At 40.8% G+C, this 23,979-nt stretch overlaps 1 protein-coding gene across 1 annotated transcript in view; it reads left to right on the top strand.

The window, feature by feature from the left end:
- The window catches only part of RAPGEF5 (Rap guanine nucleotide exchange factor 5), a 159,456-nt gene that overhangs the window by 51,286 nt on the left and 84,191 nt on the right, over positions 1-23,979 (top strand). Inside the window, exons 8-9 of the mRNA XM_082291232.1 lie at positions 9,385-9,461; positions 15,032-15,157. Coding sequence (XP_082147358.1) covers positions 9,385-9,461; positions 15,032-15,157 — 203 coding nt within the window. The remainder of the gene's footprint in view (positions 1-9,384; positions 9,462-15,031; positions 15,158-23,979) is intronic.

The raw sequence follows: 23,979 nt of genomic DNA, 5'->3' as shown, positions 1-23,979 counted from the left end.
GGTTCAAAGTAAAAGCTTCACCAGAAAACGTAGCTAGCAATATTTTAAGTTACTCTGTACTTTAGGGTCTTTCTTTAAACACATTCCTTTAAGGTCTGTGATTTCAGGTCTTAAAGTATGGGAGGTAATCTTGGTTTGTTCAGCCTCGGGAAGAGAAGACTGAAGGAGACCTCGCTGTGGTCCCTCATGAGGGGAAGCAGAGGGGCAGGCACTGATCTCTTCACTCTTGTGACAAGTGACAGGACTCAAGGAAATGGCATGAAGCTGAGTCAGGGAAAGTTTAGGTTGGATACCAGGAAAAGGTTCTTCACCCAGAGGGTGGTTGAGTGCTGGAACAGGGTCCCCAGGGAAGTGGTCAGAGCTGAGTTCAAGAATCTTTGGGGCAATGCTCTCAGGCACAAGGTATGAAGAATGAGGTTACAAATACACAATCAAAGGTCATTCAAGAATAGAGCAGTTCAGCATTGTGTGCAAATTTCAAACATATTAAATACTATTGAATATACAGGTTTCATAAACAGGTCCTGGGCTGTCCTGCTCAGGGCAGGAATTGGACTCGATGATCCTGATGGGTCCCCTCCAACTCAGCATAATTTATGATTCCATGATTCTAATCATGTTTGCTTCTCTAAGTAATCCTTTTTAAACATTCTGCACCCTATTGAAGGGAACCCCTTCCCCTAGGGACCAATGGGGATTACAATGATGCATTGCATCATATCAGGGATTCTTCCATTACTCCTGAGATCAAGCACACCAAGAAAATGACAGCACTTCAAAAGAGCAGGATCAGACCCCTGCTATCCCTGGGGATAATGATGCTCCTTGTGTTGGCTGGTCAGGAACACTATGTGTATCACACACACAGAGCTCTGTTGTGCCTTAGCTGGATCTATAACCACCTGCTTTGTGCCCACCCTGGGCGATGCTGGGGATGGGAAATGCCCTGGACAACATCAGTGAAAGGACTACACAGTAACACTTACCAGCTGTTGTGTGTTCAACAGCTGATAAAAAGCAGAATGGACTCAGACTTGGAAAAAGAAGGAAAAGAGCTCTCTGGTGGGAATTGTGGTGAGACAGATTTTGGCAGTTTATGGTTTTGTTTTTGCAGTTGTTGTAGAACCTTGTGCATAGTTCTTTCTGTGTGATCTAAGGTGCTCTCACAGAAGAAATCAGCAATGCAGAGTAGCCATGTAGGGGGAAGATATTTTGCACATACACAAAAAGAGACAGCACAGTAAGGTCGGAAAGACAGCAGTTGTGCAAAAAACAACCCCCAGGTGAATGTTTTGTTTACTAGGGCTTGGGAGAGGCATTTACAATGAGTTCACAGAATTTATTTATTCAGAGTCCTCTTTGTTTCCTGCTCCTTTCCTGGCCATGCCTGGGGGATGTTTCCATGGAATAGAGAGCAGTGTTTCACTTTGCACCAGCCTGCTCAGCAACAGTCCATACCTTTTTGTTTGATCTGTTCCCAGCAATCATTCTCTGATCATGTAATGGGCTTTTCTCCATCCTTCCATCATCTCGTTTCAGACAACACTGCTGTAGATACTTTCATTGCCACATGATTTTTTTTTTTTTTTTTTTAGTTTTTATTTTGAATATCATGCACATGAGAACAAATATCTACAATTACTGGATAAAATTTAAAACTTTCTGCATTCAAGCATTAAATTGTTTCCCTTGAGCTGCGATTGGTACAAAACCCCTTTCTTTTGTCTGTTTGTGTAGTAATCCTACAGTGTTTACACACCATTTTTCACATATTTTTCCTCCTTGATAAAAAAAATATTATTTCATATGTTTACAAAGTGGGTGTAAAATATGGCTTTATCTTTGCATGCATCACAAAGGGCCAGCCATTGAAAACCAAATCTCCTCTGGCCACATGAATCAACAGTAGTTGTTTATCTATTTAAAAATGCCTGTCTCGTTTAGCCAGAGGTGTTTTACAAATTATGTTGTTCTAATTCACCACTAACTTGGATGAAATATGGACCTTCAAAGCCAAATGAAAGGCTTCAGTTCTGAGAAATAAAATAAACAGAAGTTCCTAAAAAACCATTGTACAATAATGTGAAATGACCATTTTCTGACTGAGCTGGGAAATATTGGTGGCTTTGCTTGTTACACTCATTTTTTAAATTTATAATGGCTATATAATGTAGGCAGGCCCGAGCCTCATTTAAACTGAGGTTTGTCCTTCCTGTGGTCATTTAGAAGCAGTGGGAAGGAACGGCGCCTTAATGGTGATCAGCAAGACCAAATCTTCATCTGCCAGCCTCCTTTCTTACCACACTGGCTTTCCTCTGTTTAGATTGCAGATACCTACCCTTGCTGTTATCTGCCTTTTGATAAACTCTGCAATGAGAGGAAATGCTTTTGCATCATTTTCTGGAGTCCTGTTTCCTATCTGAGATTTGGGAAATGGCTTGTAGCACTAGGACCCTTGGGAACTTCTTTTTCTGCGTGGAAACTAGATCAGAATAATGAGTACCCTCTGTGCAAATTCAATATTAGTTCTACACCTAAGGTCAAGCAAAAGTTAATGACCATTTTTTATATACAGAAGTCAGTTACGAGATCAACATTACATTTCACACTTTTGTAATTGTAAAATAAAATGCTGGAGTAATTTATCTTAAATTGATTTAAACTACAAAGCATAAATATCATAGCATCAGATAAGGGTTTGAGAGAAAATGGCATCATTGTCACTTGTGCAATAGTTCATTCACTGATTTACAAGTACTTTTATTCCATCTTGTGCTGGCTGTGCTTTTTACATACAGAGGTGCTGAACAATGCTGTAAGCGGGAGTCTGTCTCTAATAATTTTTGCATTTTCTTTGTTTCTTTAATTAGCTGATTTACTCAGCTGATTGCACAGCTGTCTGGGCAGCACCCCCCCAGGGGTCTGCCAACTGTTTCAGAGATATGTAATGTACTCAGTGAAGGGAAATCTGTATGATAATTTCCATATATATATGCAGAAATTGTGGGAAGGAATAAGAAAGCTCAAAGGCAATTTTTGTATTGCTAATAAAAGGAAACGTGTTAAAGATGAGCTTAAAAAGCTTTCTCTTTTCAGTAATTTCTGGGAAAAGATTACCCTTTCATGGTAAATAAGGAACCAATTCTCTCTTGGAAGGTTTTGTTCCTGGGATTATTGCTCTCTTACAAGCAGCTTTTGGGGATTTCAGAGATACTCAGTGCTTGTTAGTTTTCCCCTTTAGTTTGGAAACAGAACTTGGAAAATGCAGGAGCATGCATGAGGATGTGGTCTGGTCTAAAATGGTCCCCAAATCCTAGGTTTGCAAAGCATTTACTGGCTGCTCATCTTCTTTTCCATTGCTCAGCACTAGTGCTTTACATAGCCTAGAGGACCTGGCTTTTAGTTTCCCCAGTGGTGTCAGTATGAGCTATTCATTTTTTTCCACTCTGATAAATTAATAAGCATCAGCAAACATTATAACACTGTCAAGCAGCTCAGAGCTGCCATAGTAACCAGCCTCTCTAGAGCTCGCTGCATACCCTCCACAAAGAACAACAAAGGATACCACAAGTTCCATTGTTTAAAATAACAGTAAAGTTTTCAAAAATAATGAAATTAGCTTAGTTATGTGATTAAAAAAAACAAAATGGGGGTTTGTGTTTTTTCTTGAAAGCTTCATGCTAGCAACTTCCACTGGAAAAAAAACCAAAACAAAACCAAAAAAAGCTAACCAAAAAAAAAAAAAAAAATCCAGAAGAGAAACAAACATGCCTCTTAAAAAATTTGGAATATAAGAAGAGTGCTAGAAGTTGTGAGCTTCTCAGCAGCTGACGATAAATCAACTGGTGCACGCTGCTGTAAATTCTGGAGCCTTCTCCCAGGGAATATTCTTGCAGATTCCTGAGGTCTTGTTGGTTTCACAGGGACAAAAAATCCCCTACAACAGGCTATAGCCATCCAGCAGGGATGAGGTCGTGGAAGTCTGTTGGCTTGTCAAATAATCAAAGTTCTTGTGTTCAGAAATAGGCTCTTTACCTCTTCCAAGGTGGGAATGTGCCTCCTATCTGTAAAAGGCATATAGGTGCCTTTTACTTAGTGGCTAGAAAAAAGAGATTCATATATGAATTGTGATCACAGAGTACTGAAAAGACTGAAATCATACAAAGGGCAGAGTGGTTTGATGTTTTAGGATGTTAGCAGGTAAAAGAACAATACTAAATAATAAATTAACATCCGCATTTGAAATGAAGGAGCATCACTGAGTACATTAGCGATGTAGCCTTAGGGGGGACCGAGCTTTGTATGGCAAGCAGAGCTACCTCTGGAGCAGCTGTGGGGACAGTGAAGTCCCCATGCAGCCCGTGCAGTCCCAGGTGAGCCTGGCAGTGGAATCCCCCATGCTCAGGCTGCTACTGAAGCCATGCCGGAGGGTTTGCAGTGGGCTGAGTGATTTTGGTCTTAGGAGCAGCCTAGGGCAGTGCAGAGGCATGTCTGCTGAAGGTGGTTTAGGGGCTGTTGTGCCCAGAAAGCAGGCAGTCCTGGCTGCAAAGATGGGTTTCACAGCAAGCTCAAGGGCTGAAGCTGGAGCTGTGTGGCACGAGGGGTCTGGCAGCAGCGCTAGCTTGAGAGGTGTCCTGTCCCCTGCCTGCAGCCTGGATGCTCTGCTCTCAACCAGGTCATCAAACCCAGCCAGGTTAGTAATAATCCTTTGCCAATCCACAAATCCCGAATGCTTTATGGTCGCACAGAGGGGAACAGTCCATACAGGGGGTGCGGGACAGCCAGCAGTGATGGGGAGCTAAACTGGCTTCCTGAAATGGCCATGTGGGTGCCATTCCAGGAGCGAGCTGCTTAGAGATGGGCAGGTGTCCTTGCCTGTTGTTTGGCAGCAAAGTGGTTAACTGTGATGACAGTCCTTTCTTAAGCATTTAAATAATTAGCTTTCACAGTTAACACCCTATTAAGCCAAAGGGAGGAAGTTCACACCTCTCCTGGTGTTATTGTTTCAGTCTGGCTGGCTGCAGCAGCAGAATGACGCTAGTGCCTTGGTTTGTGTTGGGAAGGTTATCTTTGCAGCCAGAAGGGGTAGAAAGAAGAAATTTCATTTATAGAAAAGGAAGAAAGCACAATAAAGCAAAGCCTCTGGGAAGATTACAACCCTGTGGGTTCCAGGAGTTGCTTTGTGTGGATTTTTTTAAACTGTCCTTCCCACTTTCAGTTGGACAAATGATTCTGCTATATTGAACAAGCCTCAGTATTAAAATGAAACAGTGTGATCGTATTATTATCTGACTTTTAAAAATCTTACTCATCAAATGTAATTAATGCAATTAATTTACCTTCAAGTTTGTGGCATAAAGAGGAGTGTGTCGTGGAGGCACTGCTCTGAGGGTAACCTTGGCAGATTCTTCCATAGGCAGGAGAAGGTCTGTAGTGCTGCTCGTGTTACCCTCACTGGATGCCAGCCTGTCTAGCTAAGGTGAGCCCTTTAGCATGTGTGTAGTGCTCCATGCTGCTGGGAAAGACAAATCCTTTCCAGTGCCTTAATTTTACACTAAACTTTGTGGCACGGCTGTAAAAGCAGGGGGGAGCACGGTTAGTTGGTTCCAGCGTGAGCGATGGTTGCGATCCCTTTCCTTTCACACCCGGGTGTGATGGCTGATTCTGGTGAGGTAGCAGGTACCAAATGATTCACCTTGGTTTCTTATTTCTTCATTTATTTTTTTCTGCTGATATAATGATCTGAAATGGAATTACTAAAGGACAAGCCTCTCCCACACAAGAGTTCCCTGTTCTAACATTAGTTTACAGAAGAATCTGCTAGCAAAATCTCAGCTCTGGTCTGAGGGGGCACAAGGAACTCAAATAAGATGATGGCCCTTATGATCCGTAAGTGACTATAAAACATCAAAGTCCTGAATTCCCTAGACTAATTTGCAAATGGACATATTTGAACTGCACATTAGCAAGCTAATGCTCATTTGACATCTTTTTCTTTTGTTCATAGTGACCTTTCCTCCAAAGGAGAAATGCTGCAGGTAGAAAAGGGAATTGGTCACTCTGCATTTGTTTGTATTTTTTTCCTGTCTTTGGTCTCAAGCCTGAACCCAAACATAACATTAAATAGAAACATACAGATCAGGGTAAATCACCTTTGCCTTTCCCTGTTATTGCTGCTTTGTAAAACATGCTGTGATATTTGTATCAGGGAGCAAAGCTGGAATTATGGTGGTGGAGAAGGAAATGTTTGGCTTGGCTCCAAAGGTCACAACTTTTTGTATGTACAGTTCCAGAATCAGCACTTGCCTGGGAAATACTTTCCCATCCCACCCTAAGCTTCCACTCAGTTTTCTTATCGTTGGCTTGGCGATGTCAAAAGTTTTTATTAAAAAATAAATAGCCAGCTAACAGTAAGTAGGAAATTATCCTTGAATTCTGATATTTTGTGACAGAAGTTGTATTGCATGCACAATAACCCATGAGGGCAATGCCTGGGCCAATTCAAGGGGTGTCTCTGAGTTGTTATGGTGTCTAAAAATACTGAAATCAATTTCTAAATATACCAGAATATTTAAAGAAATATTTTAAGAAATATGTGGGTTTTTTCTGTTTTGTAGACAAAACACATAGTAACCTTTTCCTACAGAAACCAAGAAAATTTAATTAAGGGTTGTTGCTTGTCTGTGTGGCCACTTCAGCCTTCAAGGGACCTAGTTCTTGTGATGGGAAAAAAGTATGTGATGATGTGATTCCTTGCGTGTTGTTCCCTGGGTGTAGTTAAATGGTTCAGTTGTGGCTGGTTCTTATGGGTTTGGATAAGAGGCAGGGAGGACAAAAAAAATCAAGTTTGTGATGGAAATTTCATGAAAAAGAGGCCAAATGCTCATTCTCTCCCAAGAGAGCTGTAAGAATGTCAGTGTGAGATCTGGGACTCTTTTTTTTCCTAAAGAAAATATTTACTGCTTCTTTTCTACATTCCTTACACAGTCTAAACAACATTGAAGCCAAGGAGAGCTGGGTTTGGATGATAAACTTATTCAGGCTTTTTTAGAGTTGAATTGTGAAATTGCTGATAAAAAAACTTACTTTTTTTTTTAAGCCATTCACTTAGAGAACACTTAAACTGAGGCAATTTTCTCGTCAGCTTTAAAACTGCTCATGTTAAAATCGTTCAACACCTAAGGATACCTGTATTCATTGGGGGTTGTGGACATGTACCCTCTTTCTCCTTCCCTTTGTGCCAGGTAAGAGATCTTGCTGCCCTCAGTTCTGGGTGTTTGCTGCTTGTCAATATCTCCCTGGCCAGACACCCTCCACTTGCTAACCTGCCTGCCCAGCCAGGTGTGCCACAGGTGCTGCTCCTCAAATGTTCACTTTGGTTGAAGATGCTCCCCTGGCACGGGGCAGGGAAGGGGACACTTGTAACCAAGGCCTGTGACAAGGAGCCAGTTGGCAGGCACTCACCTTTTCCCCTGGCACAGCTGTTTGTGGAGCGCCCATCTGCTCAGGACTGTTGGAAAAGCTGGCTGGATCAATGTAAATCACTTAAACCTGGATGTGTGATCTTGTTACTAGCAAGGTGCCACACCTTTAAATGCCGTGATTAATAGCCAGAGTCTGGGGGGATATTTTGCCCATGAGTGCCTACAGCAAATTGATTTTAGAAGAAATCAGAAAATTGAAAGGAGAACTGGGGAAATGTTCTCCTAATGTAGACATAACAATTTGAGAAATTGCTCAAACAACCGATTTTTAGCATTTGTTAATGCCTTCTGGCATTGCAACGTTCCCGTCTCATGCAGGTTGCTCTGTAGTGGTCAACAAATAGATGTTCTGAACGCTCTGTGTCTCCCACAGGGGCAGTGGGTAGAACAGGGTCATGCATGTCTGGGACTGTGCAAGAGGATGAGGCAGCTCTTGGGGAGGAAGGCTGGGAGTTGGGTTACATGGGAAGGCGCTGCACAGAGCCCCCAGCCTGGCTGGATGGAGTGGGTTGCCTTTAGAAATGCTGCCCTGCACTAGAAAAGCAGGGCCACACATGGCTGTTCAGGCCATCCCTCTTGTTACTGGGTCATTGTGTTGTTCTTTTCCAGGCTGGGGCAGAGATGTCCCACAATGTCCCAGGAGTGTTTTGGTTTCACCAGCTTTAAGTGCTGCTGGGATCTAATGCCGGTTACACATGCTGTCTGTTACAGCTCTAGTCTGACCCTCTGTTTCCAGTATTCACCTTCAATTTCAGAGGTTTGCTTGTAAAGTGATGCCTGCAAACCCAGTGGTGAAGATTTATATCAGAGCTCTGTTTTCCTTTGATAATGGATTTAAAAAGATCCTGGAATGGAATAAACTGTATTGACAGAATGACTTATTTCCCCTTTTATAATTACATTTTTATAACCTTTTTTTTTCGATAGCATAACTGTGGGGGAAGAAACAAAATTATATCCAGTATGGTATAGCAATATCAGCAGCAATCCCGGCATAAGAAAAAATAAATCCATACAATTTATTTTAGAGGTCAAGAACAGTCTAAAGTTATGTTTCTTTTAAGTTGGTAGATGCTGCTTGACTGAGGTGTCCTTTCATGAGAGATTCCTTGTTTCTTTAGCTGGATAAACTGCTAGCTCTGATTTTGACCCTTCTGGGGATTACAAGTGTGATACAAATCTTTAAAGTCCAGCAAAACTTGCTGGTGTTAAGTGATTTAACTTATGTTAGTTGAGTGAGGTTGCTGGTTTCTTCTATTGTGCCAGCAGCAAAGAACTTTCAATAAAACATATGCTACCATTTATTTCTGGAGATGACTCTCATGGCTAGTGGTGATGTTAAGATTAAGATCACTTTGCTTACAAAGAATTTTCCAAGTCTAAGGTGAGGGATAAATCTGCTTATTTTGTTTCGTCTGAGCTGATCTTCTGCAATATAATGGAACAAGAGGGAGACCTTATTTTTTTTATTGCTTATGAGTCATGATATCTTGTTACAATGTATGGAAAAGTGGAGTTTCCTTAAATGTCATCGTTTTATCAGGACTAACAGTAGCACGGCTATAACTATTTAGTACTGGATTTTACTGCCTGGGGAAAAATAAAGTATACAGTATTTAGCGTTTTTCTAAACCCAATAAGGTGTACTGCAGAATTGCTTTCCGAGCTGCTTTTTTGATGTCTGCAATCACTTCTCGAGCCAGTCTCCGAGGGAGTGCAGGGAGACAGTCTGTGTACCTTATAGGATCTCTCTAAAACCACTCCAGGAGTTAACTAGAATGCTAAAGTTTAAACATTCCTTGAATGGTCATCCTATTTGATCTAAAGTGGACCATGCTGCTCTGCTGCTTTTTTGTGATTTAAACCTGCCTGCTTCCAATATTCCTCTTTCTTATTTTAGCAATTCATCAAAATGAAGAAAACAGCAGTCAGGAAATAAGAGGACTAGAAGAGCTCAAGGATACCTCTGATGCACAGGTAAATGTGTAAGATTAATGGAGTCTTGGAAATGTTTTCAGATCTACAAGCTGAAGAACTGCTTTCAGTAGCTCTGGGAAATGGATTTTCCTCAATGCTCTGTTCAGGGAACATGTAGGAGGGACAAAGTCTGCTGGATCTCATCTTATGTGACTATTTAGAATAAGATTGATGATTACTCTGGGAATTAATCCCATGATGTTGCAATTGGACAGCATTCTTCACCTATCTTTCTGCTCCTTTTAGACAATACACATAGCATATACCAGATGTGAAAGTAAAATGAGATGTGTTTTAGGAGGCAAGGGTATATGACATTTTGATTGAATTTTAATCACAGTAAGTAGGCATGCAATGAAATAAGAATATTTATTAGTCATTCAAGTGCAAGCAACAACCTTCTTCTTTCTTTCCCTAACTGCCCTCATTTGCAACCAAAGCACACTTGATATTGCTCAGAAGAAACTAAACTACCTTTTAGAGTATTTTATTGTGGAATTGCTTACCCTTTTTAATTTTGTGAATCTTTTTTGATTAATCTGCAACTCATTCAATCATTCCGTTCATGCGTTCAAGCTGTGCAAGTGTAACTGTATCACTCATTGTACTGGTACTGATTATTGCTTTTAATTTAAAATTGATTTTTCCCAGTCTTGACTGTTTTTTTCTCCTTCTATTCCTCTTGCAAATGTTATGTTCCCCAGCAGTTGCCACCTTTTCTCCTTCCACTATATGCAGCTTGCAGCTCCTGTCTGAGATTTATCTCCCTAACATCTTGCCAAACTGAAAAGTTGTGTGCAAGAAAGACAGGATTTATGCTGATGTCTGCGAGCAAGCCTGGCTGAAAGGGCACAAGCCATGTAGCCAAGAGTGCATTACAGAGATATAGAAAGGACCCAGAGGGACACTGCACAAAAAATCTGGCTTTCTGGTTTTTTGTTGGATTCTTTTTTTTTTTTTTTTTTTTTGGGGGGGGGGAGGGGTGGGGAGGCAAAGGATTTAGTGTGTACTCAGTTCTACTTAGTTGCTGCAGTTATTACAAATTTTTGAAAATGTTTGTTCCCATTTGTGACATAGAAAAAGTATGCCAGCTAATAAGATCACCTGAACTAATTATAAAAGCCCATAAAAATTTGTTATTGGGACATTGATTTACCCAGATTTTAATTGACTGGAAGCCAGCTTCTAAAATTTGAAAGAATACGAAACACACTTAAAATTATGCAATTACTAAATGAGCAGTTAACAGAAGCGTTCATGTGCTCTGCTGGGAGAAGAGCAGGGGTGTTACCAAAGCAGTGGTTGCTCCAGTTTGTTAGCACCATAAAAATGACATCCAGTGAAGGCCAAATACAGTTTGTTTTAAAGGAGTGAATGACTTTTTTACACTTCAGTGGGACTGCACATGTGACTGGAGCAGAGCAAGTGTTCCTGTCTTTTGAGGCAGTGGCATGTGGTTTGTAAGTTTTCGGGTTGATCAAAGGTGAAGTCGGTAATAATTATGTTTTTATCACCAGCTACAGAAAGAGACAGAGGTATAGTGAAAGAAAACCAAACCACCACAAACCTTCTGTTAATAGAATTGAAGGGTGTGGTGCCTGCTCTAAACACTGCTCTCTGGGACAGACGCTTGATTTACATCGGAGTTAATTGACAAAAGGGGCAGAAGTGTGGGAAAAAATTGGCAAGGGGATTTTCAAAAGCAAACATGCTGTAAACAATGTAAATTATGTAAATAAAAGATCCCCTCTTGTCTGCCTAGGGACGTGTTAATTCACCTCTGTGTCATTGCTAGGATGCTCATTTATGACCTCTAGAGAGGGAATATTTTCCAATGGATATGTTGAAACAAGAAAGTATGTTGTCAGCATCCTCCCTTTTCCAACCTCAGTAGTGACTAGTTTGCTTTCATTCCCATTAAACTTTTACAAATTTCATTTCAAACATTACATAAACACATTTAATTATAGTGATTTTGGGCCATGAATGGTAGTAAAGCCTTACTAGAAAGTATCATTCATTAAGGTAAAGCCAGTTAAATTATGCAACTTTGTGATTTTCACCTTCACATAAGTTAGTAATTTTATCTGGTTTGGTCTACATGAATTACAGGCCTAAGCACCAACAAGGGTTTTGGGGGATGTGTGCCTGTACAAAATGAAAATCAAAATTACTCTTTACAAGTAGGGTGACTTTTGTCTAACAGCTTCCAAAATATTGTCTGAAAATTAAATTTGTATTGCGAAGTGAAAATGACCAGTAATTGGAGACTGCCAACATCTTCCTAACCAGGTTTTAGAAGCTGTCATCAATTAATTATTAATTGACCTGGATGTTTTCTTACAAGTATTTAGCAGACAGATTTGTAGTGGAAAGTCAGCATAAGTGAGGAAATCAGAACTAAAAGTAAAGGATTCAAACTTTTTTTCTTAATTACGAAAAAATGTATTTAGCCTTTTGTGTTTCAAGTGCATTTTTTGCTCCCAGAGCCAAACATATATAATTAATTTAATAATACCTTAGCCCTCCCAGAAATTTTTTATCCTCTGGAAACCCAATTAAATACATATTTTTTTTTCATGTTCTCTACAAATCTTTAATTTAAAGAGCTATGGTGGAGGAGGGGATGTGTTAAAATGCAGTGTTTCTACTTGGTGGTTATTTGAAACAGGACAATGTGATTCTTCAATGAGATTGCCACTTTGAATACAGCCATATTTGTGGCAGGCCTAATGCGCTTGTCTTTAGAGTTGCTCCTCTGGGGTGCTCATCCATGTGGAAGGCAGAAACACGCTCTGTGTGAACACAGGTGGAGGGCAAGTGGTGGAAGAGAGCGAGACCCAACATTCAGAACCTTGTCTTTCTCTGGGATGTTTGTCCCACTTGAACATACTGAAGCCAACTCTTGCTCCAAAACAGAAGCCCCCCCCTCTCTCTTCATAACTTAAGTGGTTTTAACCATTGGGCTTTGCTTCGCACTGTGAAGATCAATAAATATTTGTTCAGCCACTCGTAGGTCATGGTCTGCCTTCTTTGGGCACGTGTCCTGGTTCCGGCCAGGACACAGTTCATTTTTGCAATAGCCAGGACCCAGAGGTTATTCTATACCACCTCACATCATTGGTGGGGATGGGGGAAGGGATTCCCTTCTGGGTTGGGATATTGTGGAGGAGGGAGTGGTTGGGTATTGTCTGTTGTCGAGGGGTTTCCATGTGAATCATTCGTTCCTTGTACTCTCTGTCATTATTATTGTTGCTGTTACTGTTTGTTTTCTTATCTAGCTGCTGGTTTCAGTAAATTGTTCTTATCTCAACCTGTGATCTTTACCTTTTGTGCCTTCAATTCTCCTCTCCAGAATACCTGCAGGAGGTGGGGGACACGGGAGAGGGGAAGGGAGCAAGTGGCACCTGGTTTAGTCACAGTGGGAGAACTAAATTGGGGACTGCCATTCCTAAACCACGACAGCACAAAACGAAGGTGAAAAAAGTGCCTCCACAGTACTAAGATCCCAGATCCAGAAAGACTCCAAATCTTTATCATCCTGAAGTCCTAGTAGACGATAACTCTTTGAAGTTGTCCTTAGCCTACATTACATTGATGTAATACTCTGCTAGAAGCATCCTGCAGCCACAAAATAAGCAGGCTTGGTTTAGCTGATGTCCCCAAGTCATCAAAGTGTTGGAAGTGCAGACTCCCAAGTCTTAGGTTCCCTGTGTAAATTGCTGGAGAAAAAGGGGAATATTAGGAAACAACTGATCTGACCATTTAAAAATGTCTCTGTAGACCAAAAAAAATTCTCTTCCTAAATACCCTCTTTTCTCTATTGATTAAACAAGCCTGGACAACTAGTTCACTATATTCTTCCACATTTGATAAAATCAGTCTTAATGCTGATCTGCAGGGGATGAGAGTGTGTCAGAACTGGTTTATAAACCAGTGTCTTTGATTTAGAAGATAAGGCACTAAACTTAGACTATGTAAGGAATTTGAGATTAGGCAATGCAATTCCTTATTTTCTCGGAGGGTTTCTGACCTTTGAACCAGTGGTTCCTTATGTGGAAAAGCTGGGTTCCTCAGGAGGCTGGGCTCAGGAGGGGCACAGGACATGCAAGGCACAGGCTGTATCTGAAATCCTTTACTTCATCAGAGCAGAAGTGTCTGATGCAGGCTTCTGAGGAAATGTCTTCATCCCAGCTGGAAGAATATAGGCATGTACAAATTACTTTCAATGAGTTGGGTAAGGATGACTCTGGACTTGGTCATGGACCTTATTTTTTTCCATCAGCATTAAAGCCCTTATTCATAAAGTGGATTTGTTTTCTTCTTCAGCTGAAGAAATCTTAACTCCCCACTTCCCTCCTCCTTGGAGAAACTAGCAGACTGTAGGATGATTTGGGTGGGCACTCTCACACCTTCATCTGTCATGGACAGGAATTTCTCAAGGCCAAAGGATTGGAGCCTGCAGGGTTAGCATGTCAGGGGATCCCTAGGTTTTGGGGCTGACTCACAAGATGTGTTGTGAATTTTGGAGTAGGTAGTGATTCATTTAAACTCAAGGTGAACAGTAGAAAGAAAACGGTGAAGGAAGTGGGGGGAAAATGTTTATTTGCAGATTGCCTTTGAAGCCATATAGCCATATAGCTATGCCACATGATGGGCCTTCTCAAGGCATATGCTGTTCCCATCAGGAAACATCTGGGCTAATAAAAGCTGCGTGGTATCATTGCCCCAGGTCTCAGTTATGCAGAGGCTATATCCATAACCAAATCATGGACAGTGATATTGGCCACTGGCTTTGCAGGGAGCAATTTAGCCCATATCAGCTAACTTTGTGCTGAGTCTCTACTGTGCCTGTGTGCAAGCATGAATCCATCTTCTTATATGGATCTATCTGGCATTTTTAGAAAACAACCAGTGCTGAATGTTTTGACAAAACACTCTCAGAATAGCTTGAATAACTGTCAGAATATTTTTATTAGCCAAAAAAATAGTTCTAACATAGCTTTTAAAGCAAATATAATTTCCTCTCCTAAACAAAATCAAGAGATACAGATTTGTTATTTAGAGAATAAATAAATGTGGCACAACTGTCTTTTAACTCTTGAGTCTTGCATATGTGAAAAGTAGTTGGAGCGGGAGCAGAGGGAGTTGTAGCCTGTTATTTTTAGGAGTGCCTTGTGTTGCACTTCATTCTTTTTCCAGGGCTGTTCCTGGCTAACTTTCCCATGAGTTTTTAACCTCTTGCTCTTGTTCTCTTATGTAACAGGAAACAGGCTGACAGGAACAAATAAAACACAGCATATCTGATAGTTGCACTCAGAGGAGCAGTTGATTTAGTTAGCCCTGCCTTCTTTCCTCCAGAGTAGATGCATTTGGAGATTCAGATGTGCCTCTGTTCCTCTCCATTTGTTTCCCGGGAAGCAGTGACTTGTTTGTGCTCAGCAAGTGGCACCGAAGTACCGCAAATATGAGAAAACAGATGCATTTCTTTTAAGGTTGAAATTTGTGGCAGTGTCATGTCCTGGGATTGTGGATTTAAGTATCTGTTTGCTCTTTCTCCCACCCTTAAGGCAGGAGTTTTATGCAAGCTTCAGGGAAGAGATGACATCGGACGGATTGAGCTGGTCCAAAAGCTGGCGAGAGAGAACTGCCAGTTTTTGCAGGCGGATAGAAAAGCACTGGAGAAGGCAGAACAAGTAAGACATTTCTTGTTTGGGTTTTTTGTTTCTTTCTGGTAGGGGAGGGAAATTTAGGTCACAAAGCTGAAATAGCAAAGCTGATGGTCAGAATCCAGGGCACACATTAGTGATGGAGCTGTAGCTGCTCTCCTCTGGCATTTACATTTCTCTAAAGTGCGTTCAGGTCAATAATTGTCAACACACTTAAATTATTATGTTGTCATTAACTGTCGGTTGCTGTTACTAATATCTTAGACACATATAGCAGATGATTTCAGGATGCTTTTTACCAAATTGTTGGGCTCTATGATGTATTTAAATAAAGTATAAGGCATATGAGTGCTTCAAGTACTTACTCTAAATTATCTTAAAATTACTTCACTGTGGGTATATTTGGATGCAAGCATTGGCTGAAACTTTTCAGCATGAATTAAAAAGAATGGTCTGGATAGGGAATTCAGCAGTTTGTGTTTTTTTCTTTTAAATTGTGTTTTCAATCAAAAGTTACACTGAAGAAAGCAGCATTCTGTTTAATGCTTCTGAAAGCACTTATTCAGATGTTAATAACTGGATTGAAAACGCACTGCAACTTGACTGGTCTGCTTATAGGACAATGTCTCCTAATTTTGTTCTCCTAGTGAAGGTTTCTCTCTGATTGCATATTCATCTAAAGGTGCAGAGGATAATAACTGCAAGAAACAACAAAAATCCCATCTAGTCCTCATGTCTCTTGCCATTATGTATATGTAATTTATTCCATTTTTGGCTCACTGGACAGTAGAAAAAAGACACGTACTTTAGAAAAGAAATACTTTTCAGCTGATCGGCAAGTTCATTCCTACTGAAATAAGGAAAAGAGAATGATGAAATCTTATTTCAGAGCTTCATGCTGTTCTGCTCGGTAGTGTAGAGGGTCTGGTCTGGTGTAGTTAGATGTGTAATTGTATCAGGAGGTGTGCAGAAGGGAGGAGGCAATTAGCCAGGCTAATTCCCCAAGATTAAATTGTTTCTCAGCTGACCTGCCAGCAATGGACATCTGGGAGAATTTCTGTGTACCTTTAAACTGTATCCACAAAGCACAATTAAAAGTTTAGGTGATCAAGCAAAGAAGATTTTAAACCAGGGAAGATTTCTATTGTGTTTTAGGATTTGGAAACAGGATTACAGATATATGGGCATAGATGAGAGGGGACTGTTGGGACTGATACTCAAAAAATTCAGTGGATATTTTTGCTGCTACTTTGGTAGCAGCAAAATGGTCATTGCAAAGTGTGCTGTGAAGGCAGCTGCAGCTCTGTAGCTGCACAGATTACAGTAGAGTTCCAAAAATGGAAAGGAAAGAAGCACTCAGCTTTTCTTCTCCTTTTGAAAAGTATGGTACTTAGCAGTTGCTGCTATTTAGGAGATGAGTGGCTTCAGTTTAGCAGGAGCTCAAGCAATTTGCTCATGCCCGTTCTGAGCAGTATAACACAGCAATTACTGCTCTCAGACAAGGATATGCCTTTAGACCTTTAGGACATGCTTTTAGAGGTGACAGCAAAGAGAAATGTCTCCTGAGAGACTGCAGAAGCCCAGGTCATTCCTCATGTGCCCTTTATTTCTGGGTGGGGAATGTCTTACAGCTAGTGCTGGCAATAATAAATCATGGTGTGCTTCTTCCCCGTTCTGCACTTTGCTGGTTGTTGTAGGGTGGGTCCAGGCAGCCCATGCCCAGACCTAAGGGAGCCCTACAGTCCTCGTTGTGGGTGTGTCTGGTAGGCCCCCAGCTGGACTACTGCCTTCGTTAGGAATAGTCACCAAGAAGGCATACTGAACATGGGCAAGGTTTGTCGTAGCTTCTCAGTTTAGCTGACTCAGGTAACTAACTTTCAGTGGAAAAAATGCACACGTTGCCGTGGCAGGGCAGTGGGTTGCAAATGTTCAGGAAGCTGTGAGCTTCCATCCCTTCCTCTCCCTCCCTTCCTCCCTTGTGGTCTGAGAGCTGATCTGGTGCACGTGCAGGTGACAGGATTTGACTGGCTGGGCAGGGTTCACTGCTCCAGGCAGATATCCCCCCTCTTCTCCAAGGAGAAAAGCAGCAGGCTGAATTGTAGTGAGTACTGCTTGGATCCAGGATTTCAGACCTTCCCACCTCATCCTGCTGCTACAAAAGTGATGGCAGATTCATTGGCATTGGCTTACTATCAGTCCCTTGGACTCACTGTGAATGTTAGGGGAACAACATGTTCAGGGTGTGGTATCCTTATTATGTGCAACATGCCCATCTTTCTTCCTTTTTTTTTTTTTTTGTTTTTAAAACCATAGCTGCTTATTTTACACTGCTTTCTTAGTAACACAGGGTGATGGGCACTCAGTGCAGGAGTAAAATGGAGATGCTCTGTGCATTTTCCACTGGACCCTCATTTCTTAGCAAGTATCCCTGCACTAAAGCTTTCCCCAGCTTTCCCTCCTGGGGAGCTCAAACTGGGCTTTCTTGGATGATCTGCCTTCCCCAAAGGAATGGCATGCAGTCTGTAAATGAGATGCCTGAACACCCTGCCAGGCTGTTCTCCCTGCCCTTGGAGAGCTTGCTATCCAGGCTTGCCTCCTGGCAGCCCAGCTCAAAGCAGAAATGCTGCTGGCTTGCAGGGCTATGTGTTTCTGTCAGCCTGGGCCAGTGTCACTGTTAAAAGCTGTGGGCTTTATGCCCTGCCTGGAAGTTAAGCTGCTCTTTCCAGGATGGCCAGTGGGAAATTTTGCCTGAAGCAGATTTCTCCTCTAGTTTGTTCTCCTCCAGGAATATGAAAAAAACCTCAAAACCCCAACTTGAACATGGGATTAGAATTGTGCATATTCATAATTCCTCTCTGCCTGTACTGTGTCCCCGGTATGTGATGGGAAATGGAGTTGTGGCTCCTCTGGGTGTTATACCCACTGTGTTTCTAAAGCAGGTCTCTTCAGATCAGTACAGCCTCACATGGGTTTCCAGCACTAACAGAAAATATAAATGTATTACAATTGAGCTTTTATGATTCTTGTACTTTCCTGTGAAGAAGAAACGGTTCTCAGCCTAATTGAAGAATTTGGTACTGATTTGGTACCCCAATACTCTTTGCAGTACAGTGAATGAGGTGTGGCATGTGATAGAGAGCTAGACTGGATGACTCGGAGGACTGGTAAACTCCTGTCATTCAAATAAATAGTCACCATCTTCATCTCAGTTTGAGGACAGAAGTTAATGACTCACTTAAAGAAGATAGATGACAGATGTGTATGCACAAGTGATTTTCAAGCAGATAAAGTACCTAGAGGTGTTCTTTAAGGTGTGGTGTTGGAGGTCTCTGGTCCACAAGGACCAGGTGAAGCATGGATTGGTTTGGGTTTCTAGTTCAGGAGATGAAATGTAATTTTTTTCTCAGAAAAAGCAGATGGTCTGGAAGAGGGAAAATACGTGACAGCTGGCTGGCTCACTGGAGAAAAACTTGGTTTGGAACTGTAGTGGGTGGGAAAAGGGATTCCTTTAGTCTGGCTGTGTTCTGGAGGCTGTAAAATTGGGATATGTATATATATCTAAGATGATTTGTACAAAATCAGAAAGTCCATACTGCTTTTTTTTTAAAGTTTTCTGGTATGCTATGGTTTCTTTTCACATTTATGGTCTGAACGAAAAAGAGCTTTGAACAACTCTCATACTTTAAGAAGTTCTGTGCTCAGTCTCTGTTATATGTGAGCTGCTTAATTGATTTTGACACTGGAAGCTGACAGTGATCAGGTTAGATTGGTATTTTGGAACTGGTGTTCCTTGGTAGCACACAGTGCCAACATCTTCTCTGGTGAATATAGTGTTTGCAAAGTGCTCTAACCATAATGGTGCTCCCAGACTTGTAGAGAAAAACAAAAACTAAATTACAGTGATTTTTTTTTCTCTCCACTCGCACTTGCTAATGTGTTAGAATAAGGTGCTTAATTAAGGCACTGAACCTATCGTATGTGTTAGGTTTCCTAAAACTTCAGCTTTGCTAATGAATAGAAAGTAAATAGTACTAAATTAGCTTCTAAATAGGCAGATAAGCTTATTCTCTGTGCTTTTGCATTCCTACAATGAATTGATAAATAAATAAAGTGAAATGATTGTCTAAAATACACAGAAATTATTTTAGTATCAAATATGGGATAGAGTAAAAAAAACTATGCAAGCTTGCAGTTCTAATTTTATCATTACATGCAAATCATAAGCCTCAGGAAATGTGAAACTGGATATTTGTATTTTTATGTAATTTAAATATTTCATTTCCTTAAAAAAATTACTTTGACAGAAAATAGATGAAAAATCTGTATTGAAATATTCAGCTACAGAGTGAGCCTGCTTTTTGGAGAGGTTTGCTTATTATTAGCATTAATTATAATATAGGAAGCAAGCTGTGTATGTAAAGCCATTCGAAGTAATTTATCATAGCTTTTTCCCTCCAGCATACATTGGGATGCATTTGAGACATATTTGCACTAAACCATAGTTTTTGAAATTCCTTTTAGTCAACTACAACTCAGTTAAAGCATGCCTTTATAACAGATGTGAAAATGCGTTGTACAGTATTTCCAGTTAATATTTCAATGAAGTGTTGCTCTCATTAAGAAAATCATGCCTGTTTATAGTGTCATAGTAAAATTGTAAAAGGGCTTTTCACCTCAGCAAATGGGGAGAATATTCTTTAGATTATAGTATCATTTTCATAGTCAGATCCACTGAATAAGACGTTCACAAACTGACAATAATGTTCAAAGGAGGCTCTTCCAGTACTTCCCTGAATCAGTAGGAAGGGGAACATTTCCTAAATCCACCCTGTAATCCCTTTATAGATTAATCTATATATTAATTAGAATTATGTACTGTTTAAAGGTACATAAGTACATACAGCTTGAGTGTATTGATTCTGTGACTTAATTCAAGATGAAAGAGATATATTATATGAGGCAGGTATGTTTTCAGAAAGAAAACAGGTACTGAAGAACAGTTCTGTTAATTTGCTGGGTACTAACTTTTGTAGTCGGTGGTCTCATTAGGAAGATAGATGATTTGCTCATTGAAGCAGGTTAGTGGTTGAGCTGAAGCTGTTAAAAGGCTCACAACAGAAGATTAATGATTTAGAGCCTTGGGTTGTATGGATTACTCACAACCAAGGAATTTTTTAAGGAAATTCCAGCCATGACACACCAGGGATATTTTTAGGGTGCCCAGCTGGACGCCTGCAAGGAGACAAGAATCAATGTCAGGACATGTCCAGAGCTGCAGCTTTTGTTAGCTTGACAAAGCTGTGGCATTGTGCTGATGTACTGCTGGATTGATGGTCAGTAATCAGGGATCTGATGGAAAAATATTCTTTAAAATACATCAAATGACGTCTGAATACAGTCAGGGACTGACATCTGTGCATTACTTTCTAAAAACATGATCACTTTTGTTGTATCTGCTCTGCTTGGGACAGACCTGTTGAGTAGCTTGGGAGCAGGTTTACTACTTTTGACTCATGGCAGCTGCTCTGCATCTCTTGCAGAGCTGTGGGTCAAGTGGTCATAACAACTATAGCACAGTTTTGCAAAAACTTTCATGGCTTGAATAGCTATGAGGTGCTATAGATGTCTAAAGTCATTTCAAAAGAACGGACTTGGCATGTCAGCACGGGAGTTCGCTATTTCTCTTTATACCTCTTAGACCCACCAGCATCAGCATAGAGAGCTGTACCAGGGTAAGATGATAGTTTGTAAATTTAGCCTTCAGTTACAAGCCAAGAAAAAAATGAATCTGTCAATGAGGTTGTCAGTTTATACCTCCTTGTTGAGTAAGAGTTAGGTACATGTTTGCTGTGGAGGTAACCTGAAGTTCAAGTCTCTGGTCTGAATCAGGGGAAACAGGGAGTGGAATCTAGTTCTGTCATGTTCTGAAGAGAATGTCCTATTCCAGATAGTCGATTTTTCATCTGCTGGAATGAATGCATAGCCCCAGGTGATCACCTGTTCTTCATAAGCCAACCTCTTTATGTTCTGAGAAGAAAAGGTTTCTGCAGGTCCTAAGATTTTGTTTTTTCTAGTATGGAACAGGCACAGGCATCTTTTTGAAATGGAAAAAGTTTGCCAGAGATAAAGATCCTTCTGCTCAGATGTAGGACTGGGATCATTTGCATGCTAGGAAAATCCTTGTTTCAGTCTTTTGCAGCACTTTAAAAATAATAACATAATTATTCTTATTTGCTACATACTTTTAAGAGGACTTACCATTCCTTTTGTTGAGTCTGCTTAATGTGGCCAAAGTTTTGGAGGAGAATGTCCTCTTGCCAGGAGTGCAAAATAGTGGTGAAATTATGTGATCCTTCTCCTTGTAAAAAAAAGCACTAGAGTCATTCTTGTGCTCCCACGATATGTTGTGAACACAGCATAGGAACGCATTGAGTGGAAACCTCACTATTTTTCTTGAAGTCAAGTTACATATTCCCACAATACTTTCTTTCCTCCAGATGCTCATCATGGTGTTTAAAAGAAAAGAAAGGCTAATTTTCTCCCCTTTGATTTTTTCTGTAACATTATACTACTTTGTATAGGAGGAAATTCCACATACACATTTTGCATGTTAGGCTTTCTTTAGAGTGGAATGGTGACTCATTCTTGTGTGGGACAATAACTTAGCTCCCGTGTTGAAAGGGGTAAAAAGGGCATATAGTATTTAGCAGGCTAAAACCTGGGAGCCAGAACTTTGAATTTTTATTTTTGACTCAGTTGGTTATTTAATAAATAAGCTTCTTCAAATCTCATCACTTTTCTGCACCTTTGTTTACCCAGGTTAAAATGAGGTCTTAAATATGTGGAACCTTGAAGGGTGCCATAAAACCCATAGTGGTTAATGAATGTTGAGGAATTGCTTTGGGATCCTTGAGACGTGGTTCAGGGATCCCAAGGAAGCTGCAAGTGGGTTGAAATGTTGACAGACAGGGGGATCTTTTTTTAAAATCTTGAGCATAGCTGAGGTGAGGCCAAACAGTTGCAGTCACTGTGCAGCCTCTGGGTCCTCAGGCACCGCTTCAGGGGCTGTGCTGCCCCAAACGCTTGTCCCCAGCCCTGGGCTGGCCCATGTGGTGCTTCTTTGTGGAAAGACACAGAGAATAATGAAGCTGAAAAATAAAATAAATACACCTTCCTTGTGGGGTTATTTTCCAACTGGATTGGTTCCCCTCACATTATGGGGAGATGGATATGGGGTGAGAATGAGATATGGTGTCAGGGATGACCTGTGCTGGTGAGAGCTACTCTGCTGCTCCTGGTGAAACACAGCCATCCTCCTTAATTCCCCAAAGCCTTGTGATTTACCCAATCCAAAAACTGAACTGGATCAAATGAAATGTCCTTGCATTTTTTTGGTTGGCAGTATTTTAATCTAGATCCTGTGTTTCACTGAGTGGCTTCATGAAGGCACACACGTGCAAAGAAGGGGGTGAGTGATGAGTGGGGGTCAACATCCAGGAGCAGGGAGAGGACAGGAGTGTTGTTTATCATGGTCAGCACTACACAGTTCTGGTGGTACCAAGACTGAAAGCATGGTTCCTTGGTCCTGCCCTTCCTCCATTTATCCACATGAAGAAGTAGAGAAACTCTTTGAGAGCTGCAATCTGCAGGTTGTCACTGTTCTCTGCTTCTGTGTTTCTCTCCAGATTTTGAACCACTAACCTGCTTATGTTTCTAGACTGTCCAAAGGCTTACAGAGAATCAATCTCATAGTCTCCCTCTAGAGAAGTAGAAATTACCAGTTTATGAATTCAAAGCACCTGCTCTTTTGTTTTCTGACATTAAATTGTTCCTCTCTCTGTGTGATAAATACATTTGATGACATTCTGAATGTTCCTTTCTCCATTTCCTGATTTATGACATCAATAAATTCCCAGTTATGCTGATAATACAGTGGATGTGTCCTGCCATCTACTTCTGTAAAGCTACTTCTACTTTTTTCTGGGAAGTCCAAATAACAAAGGTGTCTGGATCTCTCTGTCAAGTTGATACCTTTTCCTGGTCTTAAAATCGAGAATCAAACATGGTTAGAAGGGAAAAAGGGGTTTCACCTTGGTATTTATTTTAAGGATCCTTAGGTGCACCACGCCCAGGTGGAATGCACCCCAATGCACACCCCAATGCACACCCACAATAGATCTGGTATAACATTATAGGTCTTACTAATTAGCATATTTATCAAAGATTCCCCAATGAGAGGCTCGAGTGAGCCCCTCTCCCCAAGGAACCTTCCCCTGGATGGTTCTATCTTAGTTTACAAAGTGTCTGGGGCATTCTGATCCCTAACTACAAAGCTTCTAAAATGTTTAGTCTCTTAGCTTGACAAACAAGTCTAAAAATGTAGGCTAAAAACCACTAAGAATACAGAAGTTGTAAAAAGGTATAAAAGGGGTATAAAAGAAAAGGCAAAAAATCATCATGGCATCAAAGTTAGGGAATTTGTTACCTAAATTCAAGGAGATTAAAAAGAAAAGTTGATCATGCTTTGACTATGTACCATGCAAACTTAGGTCAGAAATTTCAAGCAGTTTCTGAATTTCGGAAGTAATTTTGTCCTTCGCCTTTCAGTGATGCAGAACTTTTAAGTAATTCACAGCTTTACCAGACTTTTCTTTTGGAATTTAAACCAATCAAGAACATCTCATTTTGGCTCATAGTCTGGACCTGGCTGAAAAGAAATATCCAAGATAACTGGAAAACTTTTTGGTAGGCTAGAATCTGATGGCTGTCTACCACAGCTTCCTCTTTGGCAATTGTCTGAGATTTGGTAGTCTGCCCAGAGATCAGAGTCATGTAAAAAGGATTCAGTG

This window comes from Coloeus monedula (genome assembly GCF_965178545.1).
Source record: "Coloeus monedula genome assembly, chromosome: 1".
Lineage (NCBI taxonomy): Eukaryota > Metazoa > Chordata > Aves > Passeriformes > Corvidae > Coloeus > Coloeus monedula.
Note: the sequence above shows the minus strand (reverse complement) of the source record. Positions and strands in the feature narration are given on the sequence as shown.